The sequence below is a fragment of the Danio aesculapii genome, chromosome 17, assembly GCF_903798145.1.
Source record: "Danio aesculapii chromosome 17, fDanAes4.1, whole genome shotgun sequence".
In the NCBI taxonomy this organism is placed as follows: Eukaryota; Metazoa; Chordata; class Actinopteri; order Cypriniformes; family Danionidae; genus Danio; species Danio aesculapii.
Window position 1 is genome coordinate 1,890,197 of NC_079451.1, and position 17,694 is coordinate 1,907,890.

Sequence of the window (17,694 nt, forward strand, 5' to 3'; positions counted from 1 at the left end):
AGTCCTTTAGGGTGGAGCTATCAGTCCTCTAGGGTGGAGCTATTAGTCATTTAGGGTGGGGCTATCAGTCCTTTAGGGTGGAGCTATCAGTCCTTTAAAGCAGAGCTATCAGTGCTTTAGGGTGAGGCATTTCAGTCATTTAGGGTGGACCTATCAGTCCTTTAGGGTGGGGCTACCAGTCCTCTAGGGTGGAGCTATCAGTCATTTAGGGTGGGGCTATCAGTCCTTTAAAGCGGAGCTATCAGTGCTTTAGGGCAGGGCATTCAGTCATTTAGGGTGGGGCTACCAGTCCTGTAGGGTGGAGCTATTAGTCAATTAGGGTGGGGCTATCAGTCCTTTAGGGTGGAGCTATCAGTCATTTAGGGTGGGGCTATCAGTCCTTTAAAGCGGAGCTATCAGTGCTTTAGGGCAGGGCATTCAGTCATTTAGGGTGGGGCTACCAGTCCTCTAGGGTGGAGCTATCAGTCATTTAGGGTGGGGCTATCAGTCCTTTAAAGCGGAGCTATCAGTGCTTTAGGGCAGGGCATTCAGTCATTTAGGGTGGGGCTATCAGTCCTTTAGGGTGGAGCTATCAGTCCTCTAGGGTGAAGCTATTAGTCATTTAGGGTGGGGCTATCAGTCCTTTAGGGTGGAGCTATCAGTCCTTTAAAGCAGAGTTATCAGTGCTTTAGGGTGAGGCATTTCAGTCATTTAGGGTGGACCTATCAGTCCTTTAGGGTGGGGCTACCAGTCCTCTAGGGTGGAGCTATCAGTCATTTAGGGTGGGGCTATCAGTCCTTTAAAGCGGAGCTATCAGTGCTTTAGGGCGGGGTATATCAGTCATTTAGTGTGGACCTATCAGTCTTTTAGGGTGGGGCTATCAGTCCTCTAGGGTGGAGCTATCAGTCACTTAGGGTGGGGCTATCAGTCCTCTAGGGTGGAGCTATCAGTCATTTAGGGTGGAGCTATCAGTCCTTTAGGGTGGAGCTATCAGTCCTTTAAAGCGGAGCTATCAGTGCTTTAGGGCGGGGCTATCAGTCATTTAGGGTGGGGCTATCAGTAATTTAGGGTGGGGCTATCAGTCCTTTTGAGTGGGGCTATCAGTCCTTTAGGGTGGGGCTATCAGTCCTTTCGGATGGGGCTATCAGTCTTTTAGGGTGGAGCTATCAGTCCTTTAGGGCAGAGCTATCAGTCCTTTAGGGCGGAGCTATCAGTCCTTTAAAGCGGAGCTATCATTGCTTTAGGGCGGAGCTATCAGTGGGGCCATCAGTCATTTAGGGTTTGGCTATCAGTCCTTTAGGGCGGAACTATTAGTGCTTTAGGGTGGGGCTATCAGTCATTTAGGGTGGGGCTATCAGTCATTTAGGCTGGGGCTATCAGTCCTATAGGGTTGAGCTATCAGTCATTTAGGGTGGAGCTATCAGTCCTTAAGGGTGGGGCTATCAGTTCTTTCGGGTGGGGCTATCAGTCCTTTAGGGTGGGGCTATCAGTCCTTTAAGGCAGAGCTGTCAATCCTTTAAAGCGGAACTATCAGTGCTTTAGGGCAGGGTTATCAGTTATTTAGGGTTTGGCTAACTGAAACAGAGTTCAGTTCAAGAAATTGCTGCAGAGGGTCACATCAGTTCAGGACAACCTTCTTAAGACTGTTTAGACTCTTAAAATAATAGAGGCTGGTCATATGATATTGTCTGTATGTATAACTGCTGCTCAGCAAACTGACAATATTTCATCATCAGACAAAATCACCTGACAGATGGAGAGAGAGAGGAGAACAGTAAAAACGGTAGATCACAGCACCGCTTACTGTCCAGGCGTGTGCGTGTGTTTGTGTGTGTAGGGGTGTGTGTGTGTGTGTGTGAAAACACCGACCTGAACAGCTCTTGAATGGCTGGCTCCAGGGGAACTGCCAAGGAGAGAGAGAGACACAAGACAGAGGACGTGAGAGGTCAGTCCAGAGGTCCATCAGTCTGAGCTTATCCACACCTTACATCTGTGTGTGTGTGTGTGTGGGTGTTGTGGACCGATGAATACCTTTCGAGCGAGTGCAGTGGCGCTTCTCATCTGCTACATCCACCTCCATCTGCAGAGACACAAATACACCAATATTTGACTAAACATCTTCATTTAGTATGTGTGTGTGTGCGTGCATGCGTGCGTGTGTGTGTAAAATGTGTAAATATAAATATAAATGTGTAAAATTAGTGCTGTCAATATTAAAGAAAGAAACGTCTTTTTTTGTATTGGCTAATTTGTTTGTTAGGTTAGTCCAAATTTTTAAGTTAGTCCAGCTTTAGTCTTAAAGCTGCCATATAATGCAATAATTCAATAAGTTTTCTGATATCTACACAGAACGTATGTGGCTTAAGCAAGTAAAAGAGTTTTCCAGAGGCAGTGCTCATTTATAGCCACAGGAATTACCCCTGGAATCCGTTTTGACCATATTTGGAAGGGTCATGATGAATGTTCTGTACTGACACTGAGATGCATGGACAGTCAGATAGACAGACAGACAGAGACACAGATGGACAGACAGAGATACAGATAAATAGACAGACAGACAGATAGACAGACAGATGGATAGACAGACAGATAGACATTCGTACATTTGAAAAGACAGGAATTACCCCTGGAATGAAAAGCTCAGTTTTGACCATATTTGGAAGGGTCATGATGAATATTAATGTGTTCCTTTCTGACAATCCGCAGCTTGTTAGTGCCTGCTCTCTCTCTCTATCTCTCTCTTTCTCACTAACAGGCACACACACACATTAGTATGATGATTTATGAGGACTCCAGAGGCGTAATGTGTTTTATACCGTAAAAACACTTATTATATGGCCATACCCCACCCTAATCCTAAAACATACCCTCACAGGAAATCTGTGGCACAATTTGGATGTCTAAAGACCTTGTTAAGTAGGATTTTTAAGGTTTTTGAATTACGAGGACACAAGGCGTTCCTCATAAACCAGCTTATAGAGTACAACTAGGTTGTACCAATGTCAATATATAAGTTTGTGTCCTCGTAAACCACTTAAACCAGTACACACACACACACACACACACACACACACACACACACACACACACACACAAAGTCAGTTTACAGACAGCAAGGCAATTCTAAATGAGTCTGTTACACACATTTATAGTTTTTTAAGGTTAATATTGGGTAATATAGGGTATAAATGATTCAGAGAGTGTAAATAGGATTTCCTTGGGGTGAATGAACTCTGGCTTCACATTAAGAGAGAGAGACAGCACAGAGCAGACCACATGCATGAGTCAACAAGGGCCACGAAGTGTATTTTATATACACTCACCGGCCACTTTATTAGGTACACCTTACTAGTACTGGGTTGGACCCCTTTTGCCTTAACTGTCTTAATCCTTCATGGCATAGATTCAACAAGGCACTGGGAATATTCCACTGGGAGATTTTGCTCCACATTGACATGATAGCATTACACAGAGATGCTGCAGATTTGTCGACTGCACATCCATTCATTCATTCATTTTCTTTTCGGCTTATTCCCTTGTTTATCAGTGGTCGCCACAGCGGAATGAACCGCCAACTTATCCAGCAAATGTTTTACACAGCGCATGCCCTTCCAGCTGCAACCCAGTACTGGGAAACACCCATGCACACTCATTCACACACATACACTACGGCCAATTTAGCTTATTCAATTCCCCTATAGCGCATGTGTTTGGACTGTGGGGGAAACCGGAGCACCCGGAGGAAACCCACACCAACACGGGGAGAACATGCAAACTCCACACAGAAACGCCAACTGACCCAGCCGAGGCTCAAACCAGCGACCTTCTTGCTGTAAGGCGATCGTGTTACTCACTGCGCCACAGTGTCTCCCCTCTGGTATGATGTTGACAGAGCAAATGTTTCGAGGCGAGATGCGGAAGTGTGTGTTTGTGTGTAGGAGCTTGTGTGGTGAAGCCGGAGCAGATCCAAACAAATTTGGCACAGCGGCGTTTGGTTTTTTCTATTTTTTGTCGAGCCTCTGTTGTGCGCCCGCATTCAGAGACACTAATTAAAAGCAGTGAAGCGGCTGCTAACAAATGACGTGTTAGCGGCGCTGCAGTGGAGTGTGGAGGGACAATGAAGAGCCCCTCACGACACACACTCGCTCCAAACTGCACTATCACACACATTACACACACTCTGGAACAACACTGTAAGGACAACGTTATTTTAACGTCAAATAATGACGTCAAATGACGTTGATATTTGGTTGATTTTAGGTTGTGTTAGAAAGTGACCAAAATCCAACATCAAGCCAACATCTTAAACCAACGTCATATTGACCTCAAATACTGACATTTATTTGTCAGGTATGGCAACCAAAATCCAACATCTAATAGACGTCATAGTGGTAACGTCCACACAACGTCAAGCTGTAACATCATTAGATGTTGATATTTGGTTGATTTTAGGTTGGCCATTGGACACGGATGTCAGCCTTATGTTGGGTTCTGATGTCAACCTGATTTTGATATTCAAACAAAATGCAACGTCCCCACAACGTTGGGGTACAACGTCAATCTGACATCATGTTGACATCCTGTGCCTGCTGGGTGTTTAAGGCCATTTTGGTGATCACACAGTAAACATCCATCATCTTCTCATCAATGACATGCATCTAAACAGCCTCTGGGTCAATGCGTGTAAAGATTTTGGACATCTTCTTGGACACTTTTAATGCTTTCAAACAGTTTGCTGCATTTATAAATAGCCCATGTCTTGAGGTCCTTCATTATGATGCGATTTACCTTCTACCCTTTTTGATTGGACAGGAATCACAGGACTGATTTTTCTAATCCCCATACACAAGAAAAAATTATGTAGAGACTGCAGGTTGAAGGAAAGTAGTGGAGTAAAAGTACAGATACAGCACTAGATATGTACCCAAGGGAAAGTAAAAGTACACAGTTTTAAAACTACTTAATAAATTACAATTCCTGAGAAAAACTACTCAGTTACAGAAGCTTGAGTATTTGTAATTTGTTACTTTACACCACTGCCTAAATCTAACTGAATATTACCATCTTATGACGTTATGTGTCTGCTGGGTGATTTCACAGTCAACCTCAACCTTGTGAATGAACCGAGAGCACGAAAAAACAAAACAAAAAAACACCTTCAGGGATTCCTATTAGAATCTGACTGAACATATTAGGAGTTAATGAGGCATATGTCACTCACTCCAGTGAGGTGTGAGTTCACTAACTAATCTAGAAATGGGATAATGGGAAAAAAACAGCTCACCGAAAATCACGGATCCAGGAAAATACAAACCAGAAAGAAACACACTTAAAGGGGACCTATTATGCAGAAATCCCTTTATATGTTTCATGGCAGCAGTGTGTGAGTATAACCTGCCTCTAATAGTAAATTTAATTAATTCTTTTTTTTGTGATCACACTTTATTCAGAAACACTTTGATTGACATTCTCCTTTTGTACGGGTCATCAGAGGGGGAAAACCCCGCCCACTAGTGACACTCTCCCCTCATTAGCATAAACAGTCCTAATGGCTCGTTTCCACTGACTGGTACGGTACGGTACGGTTTGGTACGGGTCACCTTTATCAGGCTTGCGTTTCCACTAACAAGGGTACCCTTTTGGTGGGCGTGGTGTATGACAGAAAATTTCAGTCGACATCGTTCTGGCTCGAGGAAATGTCTACAATAAAGCTGTAGGGGTCACTTACATATCATATGAGAAGCACTTTTCACAAAACAGACGTTTGTCAGTGTCTGACAGGATCAGGTTTCAAAAGCATGCCAATAATCAAGCGCAGGTTATTATCATCAGCTCAAGAAGTTTGTTATTTCAGATATAATGTTAGACGCGCGCGAGCGCTAGCAAAGAAAGCGAAACCGCTCGTGCCTCAGACTGGCTCGTAAAAAACTACGAGGCTCAGGGTAAATATGCTCTTCTTCTTGGCTTTGTGGCTGTTTATCAAGACAACGACAAGGTTTGTTTGAGCCCGGGTCGACCATGGCTCGTTATTATATGTATATATAAATCCGCTGTAATGTCTCGGCTCGTCGGCTGTGTATTTTAAACATGGCGGGTTTTTTGTTTTCATTCTGGCTTGTTGCGTAAGCGAATGACGTATCTCTGTAAACCAATAGAGTTCAGCTGCGCGTGTGGCTCCGCCTTTTGGTACCCTTTCTCGTGTTTGGTACCCTTTCGAAAGGGTGCCGAAAAAGTGGTACGGTACGGTACGGTTCGGTACGCTTTTTGACAGTGGAAACGGCCATAAAAGCATACCAAACCGAACCTTACCGTACCGTACCAATCAGTGGAAACGGGCCGTAAGTTAGAAGCAGCAGTCTGCCATTAGAGTTTTGTCTGCCACTATGCTGACACACAGGCATTTGTAGCTCCACCCTCTTTTTAAAAAAAGAGCACAATCTCATTTGAATTTAAAGTGACAGTCACCACAATGCCACAATTAGGATCAAAGCCAAAAGGGTCAGTTTTAGAGAGTTAGTAAACATTATTTGTGTGGTATTTTGAGCTGAAACTTCACACGCACACACACACACTCTAGAGACATTAGAGACGTATTATCACCTGTGATCCGTAACACCCCTAAGTAGCCCACATAAAATGACCTAAACACCTTCATGACCGGAATATTTTCAACCAAACACACACATGTTGGGCATGTTTTATGGGTTAGGCTCTTCCCATAGCCATAATGATGTTTATACTGTTCATACTGTACATTTTACTCTGCTACCCCTAAACCCATCACTTATATAAAACAATCCGCATTTATTAGTCGTTTTCCTTATTGGGACCAAAAAAATGTACCCACAAGGTTAAAAACAACTGGTATTACTATACTTGTGGGGACATTCAGTCCCCACATTGTGATGAATACCAGGACAGACATGATAACAAGCACACAGAGACACACATACAGACAGACAGACAGACACACACACCCCCACACACACACATGATAACAAGCACACAGAGACACACATACAGACAGACAGACAGACAGACAGACAGACACACCCCCACACACACACACATGATAACAAGCACACGGAGGAAGCACACACACACACACACACAAACACAGACGTTTCTCCTGCAGTGAAGTGTTTGATGAAGCTCTTTTCTGCAAAGGCTTCGGAGGCTCTTTAATGTGGGATGTGAGGAAACATTGTCTAAATCACAGCGTCTTTATGAACAGTGTGTGTGAAGATCGTGCTGATTAGACGGAGCTTTCAAAATAATATTTGGAGACTCGTGTACAGTATCTCGCAATCTAGCTTTGATTCTTCCAAATGCCTCCAACGTGCAAAGATTCCTTTAAACAGGACAGTCAGGAAATATTTTAAAGTTATGATCTGCGCACCTGAAAAATTTGTGGACATATTTCCTATACAGGTTGAAAAATGCAGAATTAAAGGGATAGTTCACTCAAAAATGAAAAAAAAATTGTGGCTTAAGACAAGATGATGACATATTAAAAAAATAGCAAACACATGACAGAGGTTTGTGATACAACAATTACAGTGGAGCATTAATCAAATCCTTATTTTCCACAGAGTGAAACAAATCATCCACCCGCACAGTTGAGTAATGGAAGGGCACAACCAACAAATAATTCATATATTTTTCTTGTTAAAATAATCTTTTTGAAACTAATTTACTGTGGTATTATTTGTATCTTAATTTTAATGTATTATTTTGTAGGTCAGTTGTCTACTAGATAAACAAAACAATAACCAATAACATCTGAGGTGACATGCTTCAAAACCAGTCCATTATATGCGTCAGCCCCAAAACACAAACTAGTTTGTTAAATAAAATAAAATCTAGCCTAAAGTGAATTATTCAGTTTCAGAGAAGCCTATTTAAACAGTTTTCACTGTTATAATATATAATTGCTGGTCAGTTTCAATTTAATTATTTTAATCAAGTAATTTCAATAAGCAAGACAGGTTTTTACAATATATTAGCAGCACTGAACATGTTTACAGATTACCTTGGAAGAACAAACTCGGTTGGAAGGGTGAGAGAACTCAGAAACTCGCTGTGAGAATGGAGATGTCTGCATATTTGTTCCAGTCTGTTGGATAAAATTGCTTAAAACACTTGAATAGTTTAGAGAAAGCAGTTCAAGTTTGCATAACCAATGATTGATCTTATCCACCCGAGACCCACCCATAAGTAAATATGCAGCCTGTTTTTGATTACCTGACCGGCGCATTAACGGTGCGCAGATATAACTGATAAATTATATGCTCCTACTGATCAGTGTCACCCATATGACGGAACTCATCATGAAGAACGGGGAAAAATTAAACATGCTGGACTTTCTGCGATGTAGTTATCGCAGTTATTGTATAGAACAGGAAATTGAGGCTACAATTCACACAGGCTCACCAAAACTGGACAATAGAAGATTAGAGAAACGTTGCCTGGTCTGATGAGTCTCCATTTCTGCTGCCACATTGGGATGGTCGGGTCAGAATTTGACCTCAACAACATGAAAGCATGGATCCATCCTGCCTTGTATCAACGGTTTAGGCTGGTGGTGTTACGGTGTGGGGGAGATTTTCTTGTCACACTTTGGGTCCATTAGTACCAATTGAGCGCCATGCGCCATGTCATAAAGCGTGAATCATCTTAGACTGGTTTCATGAACATGACAATGAGTTTACTCAACTCAAATAGCCTCCACAGTCACCAGATCTCGCACCTTTGGGATTTGGTGGAATAGGAGATTGACATCATTGATGTGCAGCCGACAAATCTGCAGCAACAGCGTGACGCTATCATGTCAATATAGAGCAAAACCTCTGAGGAATATTTCCAGTAGCTTGTTGAATCTATGCCACGAAAGATTAAGGCAGTTCTGAAGGCAAAAGAGGGTTCAACCTAATACTAGTAAGGTGTACCTAATAAAGTGGCCGGTGAATGTAAATCATAAGTGAAAATATAAAAATCTATTTAAATGATATAAAATTATATAAATGAAGATTTTAAGACAGGATTGCTCAATGCATGAAACTAGATTTGTTAAACCAGATGAAGTCAGAGTTTTCAAACGTGTGTTGGTGAAGCTTTAAGATGACACTCTGTAGGTTGCACACACACACCATGGCATCACATTTGCATCCCATTCTGCTCTTTTCTATGAAGCATTTATAATCATCCGTCGTCTAGGAACAATCCGAGCAATTTCACTTTGACTGTGCAAGTTGCACACCATGATGCCAGTGTGTTCTGCGGTAGTTTTCCTCAGCGCGGTGCCACACATCATTCAGTCACAGTGCAATTACCCACGCGCCCGCAATCGGCCGCACAATACCGGGACGACGGGGAGAAACCCAGGTGAAAGATGCCAGGCAGCAATCAGCAGGAGAGAGCAAGGCCATTTTCTTTCATTTGGCATCAAACAGCGGCACCGGGCCCTTAATTACACGCCAAGTGTCAGAGCGGCCGGCTGAATGCCTTATTATTCCGCTGAGCTGCGTTCAATTCAGTTTTGTTCTGATAATCCTCGGAGAATAGAGCAAACGGAGGCTTGAACCATAACAAAGAGAGAGTCATAACAGAGAGAGAGACTTGACGTGATTTATGTGTGCTGGTGAAGGAGGCTCCATCATCATATTCCAGCGCAAACTTCTGCTGAGAAGCCACTCAAACACAGCGCTGAACGTACATGAGTTCACCCCTCACACATCTCTCATTTAAATGAAGGTTTTCTATTGGAAGCTTTACAGTATTGTATGTGTATATGCATTAGATTAAGCAATACTGAAGCCAAATCAGGAGCTAATCTAAGAAAATAACGTATGATAACGGTCCAGAATTAGCAAACCCAAATTAATATGTTAGAGGAAAATATGAAATAAAAAAAATATTAAAAAGGCCAAAAATCAATAAAATATAAAAGAATAAAATTATAAAAGTATAAAATTGTGCAGAAATTTTGTAGTTTGTAATTTCTTTTTTCCATTATTTCGCATGAATTTAAATGTATTATCCTTCTATATCTACAGATTATATTATATTATATTATATTATATTATATTATATTATATTATATTATATTATATTATATTACATTTTATTTTATTATATTATATTATATTATATTATATTATATTATATTATATTACATTTTATTATATTATATTATATTATATTATATTATATTATATTTTATTATATTTTATTATATTATATTATATTATATTATATTACATTATATTATATTATTATATTATATTATATTAAATTATATTTTATTACATTTTATTATATTATATTATATTATATTATATTATATTATATTATATTATATTATATTATATTTTATTATATTATATTATATTATATTATATTATATTATATTATATTAAATTATATTTTATTACATTTTATTATATTACATTATATTATATTATATTTTATTATATTATATTATATTATTTTATATTATATTATATTTTATTTTATTATATTATATTATATTATATTATATTACATTATATTATATTAAATTATATTTTATTACATTTTATTATATTATATTATATTATATTATATTACATTACATTATATTATATTATATTATATTATATTATATTATATTATATTATATTATATTATATTATATTATATTATTTTATATTATCATTCATTCATTTTCTTTTCAGCTTAGTCCCTATGTTAATCCGGGGTCGCCACAGCGGAATGAACCGCCAACTTATCCAGCATATGTTTTATGCAGCAGATGCCCTTCCAGCTTCCATCAGGATCTCCTAATTGTTCACAAATGATAATGTTCTTAACTTGCTGAAATAATAAGCAGACCTGCGGTACATGTGAATTCGGTTTCTTTAGGTATAAAAGAATCTGAAAGAGAAAATCATTCAAGAGCCTTTAGTGCAAGACATTTTGGAAAGCTAGAAAAAAGATCGATATGAGCAAGGGAAAATCAAACATCCAGACACTCTGCACAGCTCACAGTGTGGCGTGTGGAATTGAGCAGAATCTGCAGGACTGGTTCAAAATCCTATCCCCATCCATCCAACAGACTGACTGACCACTCAAATCTCATGACAATTCTGTGTTCTATAGAGAAAAGCAGATCCATTAGTAATCAAGATGCCAATAGAAATTGCACAGGCCAAATGATGCTGTGTGAAGTTTAGTGTGGACTGTGTATATGGTGCATATAGGACATGCAGCTTTCAAAGCTTATAGTCGACTAAATAAGGCATTTATTAAATCCAGCGTTAAACACTGATCAAAACTCACCTAAAGCACAGCCATCCGAATCCAGATATCACTCCTACTAGAGCGGTTGTGAAAAATCGTTTCGGCATTGATTTTCTCTCTTGAATCAATTCTGGCTAGCGATTTAGGCTAGTTTATAACAGCAGATGGCGCTCTGGTTTTTAATAGAAGATGGCGCTCTAGGCTAGTTTTTAAAACTAGATGGCACTTTAGGCTAGTTTTTAACAGAGATGGCGCTCTTGGCTAGTTTTTAACAGCAGACCGCACTCTAGGCTAGTTTTTTTAACAGCAAACTTTGCTCTAGGCTACTTACAGTAGTTGGCGTTCTAAACTAGTCTTTTAAAGCAAACGGCGCTCTAGGCTTGTTTTTAACATCAAATGGTGCGCTAGGCAATTTTTTAAACAGCAGACACTGCTCTAGGCTAGTTTGTAACATCAGACGATGCTCTAGGCTAGTTTTTAACAGCAGACGTTGCTCTAGGCTAGTTTATAACAACAGACGATGCTCTAGGCTAGTTTTTAACAGCAGACGGCGCTCTAGGCTAGTTTCTAACTGCAGATGGTGCTCTAGGCTGGTTTTTAACAGCAGACACTGCTCTATGCTAGTTTCTAACAGCAGATGGCGCTCTAGGCTAGTTTTTAACAGCAGATGGTGCTCTAGGCTAGTTTCTAACAGCAGATGGCGCTCTAGGCTAGTTTTTAACAGGAGATGTTGCTCTAGGCTAGTTTTTAACAGCAGACACCGCTCTAGGCTAGTTTTTAACAGCAGATGGTGCTCTAGGCTAGTTTTTTAACAGCAGATGGTGCTCTAGGCTAGTTTCTAACAGCAGACGGTGCTCTAGGCTAGTTTTTAACAGCAGATGGTGCTCTAGGCTAGTTTTTAACAGCAGCACCGCTCTAGGCTAGTTTTTAACAGCAGACACCGCTCTAGGCTAGTTTCTAACAGCAGATGGTGCTCTAGGCTAGTTTTTAAACAGCAGATGGTGCTCTAGGCTAGTTTTTAACAGCAGACACTGCTCTAGGCTAGTTTCTAACAGCAGATGGCGCTCTAGGCTAGTTTTTAACAGCAGATGGCGCTCTAGGCTAGTTTTTAACAGCAGATGGTGCTCTAGGCTAGTTTTTAACAGCAGATGGTGCTCTAGGCTAGTTTTTAACAGCAGCACCGCTCTAGGCTAGTTTTTAACAGCATATGGTGCTCTAGGCTAGTTTTTAACAGCAGACACCGCTCTAGGCTAGTTTTTAACAGCAGACACCGCTCTAGGCTAGTTTTTAACAGCAGATGGTGCTCTAGGCTAGTTTTTAACAGCAGCACCGCTCTAGGCTAGTTTTTAACAGCAGATGGTGCTCTAGGCTAGTTTTTAACAGCAGACACTGCTCTAGGCTAGTTTCTAACAGCAGATGGCGCTCTAGGCTAGTTTCTAACAGCAGATGGCGCTCTAAACTAAAATTGGCTTTTATGTCAAAGATTAATGTAAACACAGTGCACTATAAACACTCTCGTTACTTGCTTAAACCTTCCCTAACGTTATTATCAATTACTTTAGGCTTAAGTGGTATTTGTAAGGAATTGGATTCAAGCACAGTACGGCTGTTTATAAAGCATACATCGTCATCCGCTGTTAAAAGCTGAGCTCAGAATTGATTCAAGACAGAACAGCGATGCATTTTGAAAATCTCAGAATCGATGCAGAATTGATTTTCTCGAATGATTTTTCATCACAGCTCTAACTCACTCAACTACCTCCCAATTATCCATTAGCATAGGCAAATGCAAGAAAGATAACAAGACTTCGGTCAACTGTGTTGTTGTGACGTTGTGGAGAATTTGCAATTGTTCCACAGCCCTGGACACATCAGAGATTGTATGGTCGCTTGCTTTACCGTTGGAGAAAGGGTAACGCTAGACTTGGATCACATGTGCCTTTCATAACCAATCACATTACTGCCTTGACGTCCATTGACTTTCTGTCAGTTGTGCGACAGTCAGTCACTGTTAGCAGAGACGAGGGAAATGAATGAGATGTGCTGTTAAATCAATCCAGTCTGTCACAAAATAGTCCATGACTTCATTAATAAAACCCATTTTTATCCATGCAAATTCTGGAATCAGATCAACTCAAAATGAATGTTTAAGGGCATGTTAAAGATTCATAAACCAATTAGTCGATTTCAAACTAAAATTCATTCATTACGCCAATTTTTGGTGCTCTTAAATGTAGTAAAACTTATTCTCAAAATCATAATTTACCAGTTGTCAGGATTCTGCCACTTCGGTCTTGTTAATTCTTGTTTTGGTGGTCCAGACACTAGTCCTGTCATGTCTTGTATGTTGTGCTCGGCTGGAGTTTTCTCAGGTCAAGCACTCATCATCTGTCATTGTCTGTGTTCACCTTTGTACGAGTGCCGTCTTGGCCGCGCTCGGGCCGTGCACACTCCTGAGGTTCAGGCGTGATCAGGATGCACGCTCTTGTCCTGGTGTATTTGTTGTTCTCATCAGCGCTCCAGTCTAGGCTTGGGTGGTATCCAAATTTTGATACCGTCAAACCTCCTGCTTATTTTACCTCGGTGTACGGTATTACCGTAAACAATAAAAAATGATGACGTAAGGCTCAGACAGCGTCACCAAACTGTTGGCATGTGCCTAAACCATTCAAAAACTGAATACCAAACACTAATACTGAAACCATAACAAAATAACATGCACAAACAACAACAAACAGAATTTAACTAACATAAACCTCCAGAATTAAATAAAATTTTACCATGTAAATGCTACATTATTATGCATAGAAGAAATTATAATCAAATTAAACATTTATTATTTGTTTTTTTCATCAGTTCACGTTTTATAATCATAATTACAATTATTAATCAGTATACATAATATCATACATAATATCAGCAGTTAAGAACAAGCTGCAGATCCTGTAATGTGTGTGTGTGTGTGTGTGTGTGTGTGTGTGTGTGTGTGTGTGTGTGTGTGTGTGTGTGTGTGTGCAGTGGACTGTGCCACAGACAGTTTGAAGTAAACAGATGGAGGTTTGAAGAAGCTCGGCGCCGACAACATTAGCCTTCCACACACACACACATACACACAGACACACACATCAGCAGCAGCACTCACCTCATCTCACCCTCTCTCTCTCTCACACACACACACACACACTGATTTTCTCATCCACATTTTACAAAACTGTGATCAATAAGATGTGCAAAAAAAAAAAAAAGCCAACATGCGTTTCTAGCCATTTGACTTGATGTATTTTTAAGCGAGAGAAGATGAAAGTAGGCGCTACGGCAGTCATCTCATCCATTGATTGATTGGATGATGAAAAGTAGGTGTTCATTACCACAATAAAGTCAGACTTTTGAAGAGGCTTTTTGACCAGAACATGAGACAGAAGGTCAAGTAGATCAATTATTGGGTAAGATTCTACACTACAAGAAAAAACATACTCATTTTGACCCTTTCACAGCTATACTGATATCGATATAGTGGTGTGATCATCGAAAATTTAAAACAGTAGGAGAGTCCAAACCACAACCGTGTAAGGATTTTTGTGTTCAACTCTCTGGTAGTCTTTGGTTTTCAATTTTTTTTAAATCATCGAAATTGACTAAAAGTCAAGGACTTTTTTGGCATTGGTATGTGAACACGAAAAAAAAAAAGTTGAGACCAGTTTTGTTTCGAAAATTGATTTAAATATCGGTCAGTTTTATTCTGTTATGAGATTTAAATATCGGTCAGTTTTGTTCTGAAAGTTAATTTAAATATCGGTCAGTTTTGTTCTAAAAGTTGATTTAAATATCGGTCAGTTTTGTTCTGTTAGTTGATTTAAATATCGGTCAGTTTTGTTCTAAAAGTTGATTTAAATATCGGTCAGTTTTGTTCTGAAAGTTGATTTAAATATCGGTCAGTTTTGTTCTGAAAGTTGATTTAAATATCGGTCAGTTTTGTTCTGAAAGTTGATTAAATATCGGTCAGTTTTGTTCCGAAAGATGATTAAATATCAGTCAGTTTTGTTCTGAAAGTTGATTTAAATATCGGTCAGTTTTGTTCTGAAAGTTGATTTAAATACCGGTCAGTTTTGTCTCGTTAAATGATTTAAATATTGGTCAGTTTTGTTCCGAAAGTTGATTTAAATATCGTTCAGTTTTGTTCTGTTAGTTGATTTAAATATTGGTCAGTTTTGTTCTGTTAGTTGATTTAAATATCGGTCAGTTTTGTTCCGTTAGTTGATTTAAATGAATGGAAAATATTACCCAGTGATTTAAACACCTGGTAATTTAAACATCGGCCAGTTTTGTTTTGTTAGGAGATTTAAATATCAGTTAGTTTTGTTCTGAAAGTTGATTAAAATATCGGTCAGTTTTGTCGTCTTAAGTGATTTAAATATCGGTCAGTTTTGTTCAATTAGTTGATTTAAATATCGCACAGTTTTGTTCCGTTAGTTGATTTAAATGAATGGAAATGAATGGAAAATATTACCTGGTGATTTAAATACCTGATGATTTAAACATCGGTCAGTTTTGTTTTATTAGGTGATTTAAATATCAGTCAGATTTGTTCTGTAAGTTGATTTAAATATCGGTTAGTTTTTTGTTGAAATTTGGTTCAAATATCGGTCAGTTTTGTCTTGTTATGAGATTTAAATATCAGTCAGATTTGTTCTGAAAGTTGATTTAAATATCGGTCAGTTTTGTTCTGAAAGTTGATTTAAATATCGGTCAGTTTTGTTTTGAAAGTTGATTAAATATCGGTCAGTTTAGTCTTGTTTGGTGATTTAAATATCGGTCAGTTTTGTTCTGTTAATTGATGTAAATATTGGTCAGTTTTGTTCTGAGAGTTTATTTAAATATCGGTCAGTTTTGATCCGTTAGGGGATTTAAATATCGGTCAGTTTTGTTTTAAAAGTTGGTTCAAATATCGTTCAGTTTTGTCTTGTTAGGTGATTTAAATATCGGTCAGTTTTGTTCTATTAGTTGATTTAAATATCGACCAGTTTTGTTCTGAAAGTTGATTTAAATATCGGTCAGTTTTGATCTGTTAGGTGATTTAAATATCGACCAGTTTTGTTCTGAAAGTTGATTTAAATATCGGTCAGTTTTGATCTGTTAGGTGATTTAAATATTGGTCAGTTTTGTTCTGAAAGTTGATTTAAATATCTAATCAACTAATCTAGACATCAAACAATAGTCCAAAAAAAAAGAAACTAGTCATCAAATAAACATAAATGAAAGAATACACATCTAAAGTTCGTCTGTTAAAGGTCCTGGTATACTTCAAATTAAGTGTAAGAACAAACTTTTACATTTTTTGTTTGAAAGCAAAAAGAAATTCAAGAAGTCGGTTTCAAACTGCCGAAACAAATTCCAAAGGAACTTCATTTTGTTCGAAAAGACATTATTTCAGTTCTTTTTTATTTCTTTTGCAGTACTTGACGATTGGACCATACACTGTTAGCCACTCAGCTAAAGTAGTACATTTGGTATATTTGCAATTATTTCTAATTTATAATCCCCTCATGTGTGTCATGGATTGGTCAGGCTCTCACGACCCCCACTCACGAAGATCACCATCACCTGACTTCTAATGAGCACACAGCTGCATCACATTCACGAGCACCAGATAAAAGCACAGCACTCCAGTCGCTCATTGTCCGGGCTCGTCTCGACGAAAGCGGACAACTGAGCGACCACTCAGCGTAGTCATCCTCAGCTAAAACAAACGATTTACTTACCTGTTCTCTTTGTATTCCTCCTAGTCTTCCTGGTCCTCCCGAATCGTCCTGTCTTCCAGTCCTTCCAAGTCTGTGTCATCCTCTGTCAGCTGTATCTGGTGTGTGCTGTCCATCCTCGTGTATTCCTGTTACCCAGCCACGGAGGAAAAGACCCCAACATCATTCCTGATCCTCCTGGCTATCCTTCATGTGCTCCTTGTTGTCATTTAATAAACACCCTAACGTTTCCTTACCTCTGTCTCCTGTCCGCTTCATAACAGAAGCCCGGACCCATAACGACGACAACATGAGCACCCCCGATCACCTTCAAGAGCTGGTGGACCAGTTGAAGCGGATTCTACAGCCACCAGCTCCACTTTCCAACGCACCACCAGCACCGAGCACTTCCGCCTCCACAGTTTCTTCTTCGGCCCTTCCTTCCAGTCCCATGGCCCGACCAGCGCCCTACTCAGGCGGAGCGGGGGAGTGCAATGGTTTTCTGTTACAATGTTCCCTCATATTCGAAATGCAACCTTCTCTATATCCCACAGATAAGTCGAAGATCGCCTACATCGTATCTCTACTCTCTGGACCTGCACTTAAATGGGCTGAGACGATCTGGAACCAAGCCGGGCCGGTCATGAATTCCATCACTACCTTCACGGAGTATTTCAAAGAGGTGTTTGGACGTTCTGAT

The 17,694-nt window shown here is 39.5% G+C and overlaps 1 protein-coding gene across 2 annotated transcripts in view; it reads right to left on the reverse strand.

Moving 5' to 3' along the window:
- Nucleotides 1–17,694, reverse strand: part of myt1lb (myelin transcription factor 1-like, b) — a 150,014-nt gene that overhangs the window by 87,716 nt on the left and 44,604 nt on the right. For both annotated transcript variants that reach the window (XM_056477169.1, XM_056477168.1), the window contains exons 2-3: nucleotides 2,011–2,059; nucleotides 1,849–1,882 (exon numbers count right to left, since the gene is read on the reverse strand). In XM_056477169.1, coding sequence (XP_056333144.1) covers nucleotides 1,849–1,882; nucleotides 2,011–2,059 — 83 coding nt within the window. The remainder of the gene's footprint in view (nucleotides 1–1,848; nucleotides 1,883–2,010; nucleotides 2,060–17,694) is intronic.